General features: G+C 46.0%; 1 protein-coding gene across 1 annotated transcript in view; it reads left to right on the plus strand.

Moving 5' to 3' along the window:
- Positions 1-1,122: 1,122 nt before the first annotated feature.
- The window catches only part of ankrd13b (ankyrin repeat domain 13B), a gene marked incomplete at its 3' end in the record, with an annotated part of 31,339 nt that continues 29,281 nt past the window's right edge, over positions 1,123-3,180 (plus strand). Inside the window, exon 1 of the mRNA XM_083694916.1 lies at positions 1,123-1,255. Within this exon, the coding sequence (XP_083551042.1) occupies positions 1,148-1,255 (108 nt within the window). The 5' untranslated portion in view covers positions 1,123-1,147. The remainder of the gene's footprint in view (positions 1,256-3,180) is intronic.

Raw genomic sequence — 3,180 nt, forward strand, 5'->3', positions numbered from 1 at the left:
TTTCCCGATGCCGCCCCGAATCCCCGGAAGCCGGCGATGTGCTGCGACTCTCCCGGCCCTCAGCCACCCCCTTTTGCCTTTCGTTTTATCCGCTTTCAGTCCTTAATTCCAGCCAAAGTGAGTCGCAAGCCTTGTTGGTGGGATAATAGTCCGCTCATAACGAGAAGAATATAACAACACTCTTGCGTATGATACACTGCATCGCCAGTAGAGACCAAGCAAGCTACCTGGCTGCTGTCATTCGCTTTTATCGCTCTCCCTTGCTCTGTTCCTCTCACTCCCTCTGCAATGCCCATGGGAACAGAAATCGTATTCGGAAAGCTTGGTTTCTCGTCAACATTCCGTATTGGCCTCTGTCGTTTAGATCTGGTTATGTTTATTTTTTGTAAGCTTTTTTTTTTTTTTGCAAGCTCTGTACAGAAGCATATGGTGGTGAAGTCACTGACTAATCTTGGATAAAAACAGGCTAGGCTTGAAAAATAAATAACATTTCAAAAATGGCTTCTTCGTGTTGCAGTTGACAGGTGGATAGCAAAACAGCAAAGTTGTAGCCTTTAAGCCTACATATGTTTTAATAGCCTAAGAGTATAGCCTATATGTTTATACGTTCGTTTGAAGTAAATAGCCCGTCATTTACGCTTAATGAATGATGGGCGGCGCACATGCTCTAGTTTAGCCGACATCACTCTCATCAGCATCCCTTCTGTCTGATTGGCTGCGGTCTGCTTACATTTCATTGCGGGCTGTCAGCGCTGTCTCGCAGCGGAGCAGAGTGCAGCCGACTGTCATCGTTGTAGGGATGGGAGCGGTGAATAAATGACTGTCCGTCGCGCCAGTTTATTCAAGGAGGGCGAGAAAGGAGCCAGCTAGAAAGTGAGGAAGGGTAGGGAGAAAGGAAAGGCGTACAAAACGCGATTTCTAGGTTATTCTTATTAAAAAATAGCGCGGTTTATTAACAGCCATATGTCTAGTGGAGACATCATTCACCGTTTCCTGTTATAATGCGGAAGATTGCCAACGTATCGTGAACTGGCATCACGACAGAGCGATAATATGATAAGCATCTAGCGAGAGTCAATTAGCCAACAAAGTAGGAAGTGATCAAGAACAGAAAAACTGAGGCGGGGAGGCGAACTATGAACCGAAGATGATTTCAGCAAAGAAAACTCCGGAAAAGAGTCGTTATCCTATCCACTATTTAGTATGGCAAAACAAACATCGGCAGCTGGAGAAAGAGCTAACCGCGAGCGAGCAGGTGAGGGAGTCCTTGGCGACATGTCTTTATTGAAACAGGGTGGGCCGTGCGCGTGCCGTTGGGATGGGTTAGGTGTGCTATGCCATACGTGATCCACAGAACCACGGCGATTGGGCTTATTGAACGAAAAGAGGGAGATGGACAAGTTACAAGTTGTATTTAAATAGCTAGTTAGAACCTTTATTATGATGTCGGAAAAACTGACAATGGCTATTTATTTGACACCAACAACGTCGTTCTTTATGTGTATAATGCTGTCCTTCAGTGGGATTCAGAGAAGTGTTCACCTGGGCTTTGTCTTTGCTACAATTCCTACAATGATGTCATTGCATTTGGGGATAAGTTGCAACACACAGTAACCATACGTCTTCTAGTCAAACAATGCTGTGAACATTTTTCCATTTCCAGTGCGGTTTTCTCACAGTGTGCCAGTCCGTGCCTGTGCGTGCGTGCGTGTGTGCGTGTGTGTGTGTGTGTAAAAGCTGCTGTTGCTTGTTGTGCTCTGTTCCAGTGCCCACCTTAACAGAGATGGTGAAACCGTGGGAGACAATGCAGATGAAAAAAAAAATGTGGGCGAATTCATTAATAAAGACAAGAGAACAGTGATGGAAATATGGAGCTTGCTGGCTTGTCAGATACAGTGTGCATACTGCATGACATGATAGGCCGTCATACTATGTGACAGGTGGGGTTCACACCTGGGTCTCCTGCATGGATGACCCAAGTGTCTATCATTAGACCAAGAGAATATACTCAAGGCCCGAGGGTGACACTTGATTTACATCACAGGCAGGGCTAACTATCAAGTGGGTGCTACACATTGTTAGTGATGAGGTGAGTTCTCCCCCATACAATGTAGAGGCGCTATATAAAGCAATCAATTATTATCACAAGAGCATAACTCAATATCACCCCCGCTACATCCCCTTTGACCTCCCTCCTCCACAGTAAGACCCTCCAGGTCACTGCACCGATGTGACAAATGGGATTTGTACTCAGGTCTCCTGTGTTGGAATACCCAAGCGTCTTCCATTAAACCAAGAGACCATCCTCAGGGTCTGAGGACAACTGTAGGTCTCAGGGCAGGGCTACCCAGGCAGGGCTACCCAGTTCACAGCCGCCGGTACTCCTGCAAGGATTGTGTATGTCGCACATTCAAGATTCTCTCTGGGTTCTCTCAGCCAACCCGGTATGCTGAACTAATTCATCTTCATATAAGCAAAACCGCACACACACATCATTCCAATCTCTTAGGAGGATCAATAATCCTATTACCTATTACTTTTCGGATCAATTACATCTCTGAAAACACAATGTACATGATGTCATGACTTCCCATGTATTGATTTTAAAAAGCGGAATAGTGAGAGTGCAGTGTGTTTAATTAAACTAGCGTGTGTGTGTGTGTGTGTGTGCGTGTGTGTGTGTGTGTGTGTGTGTGTGTGTGTGTGTGTGTGGGCTCGCATGAGGTGCCGGTTCCCTGTTCTGCTGTTTCTGCCTCGGGCTGTAAATGCTTGAATACTATTCTGATGCACGGGAGACTGACAGAGGTAGAAATCAGAGGATGGGCTCATTGTAATGCATGGACTGGAATGAGGAACGGTATCAAACACTGTGTGTGTGTGTGTGTGTGTGTGTGTGTGTGTGTGTGTGTGTGTGTGTGTGTGTGTGTATATGTATTTGATACCATTTCTCATTCCGTCCCATGCATAACAATGAGTCCGTCCTCCGATTTCTACCTCCACCAGCCTCCACTGCTCTGAAGTCGCTGTAGAATTTGAATTCATAGAGGGTCTGCTGAATTCATAGAGGGTCTGCTGAATTCATAGAGGGGCTGCAGGACAGATGGCAGGGCCACCCCACAACGACTGTTGAATTTGATTGGGGATTCTGAGTTCTAACTCACTGGCTGTCACTCTAATAAC

This window comes from Argentina silus (genome assembly GCF_951799395.1).
Source record: "Argentina silus genome assembly, chromosome: X".
Lineage (NCBI taxonomy): Eukaryota > Metazoa > Chordata > Actinopteri > Argentiniformes > Argentinidae > Argentina > Argentina silus.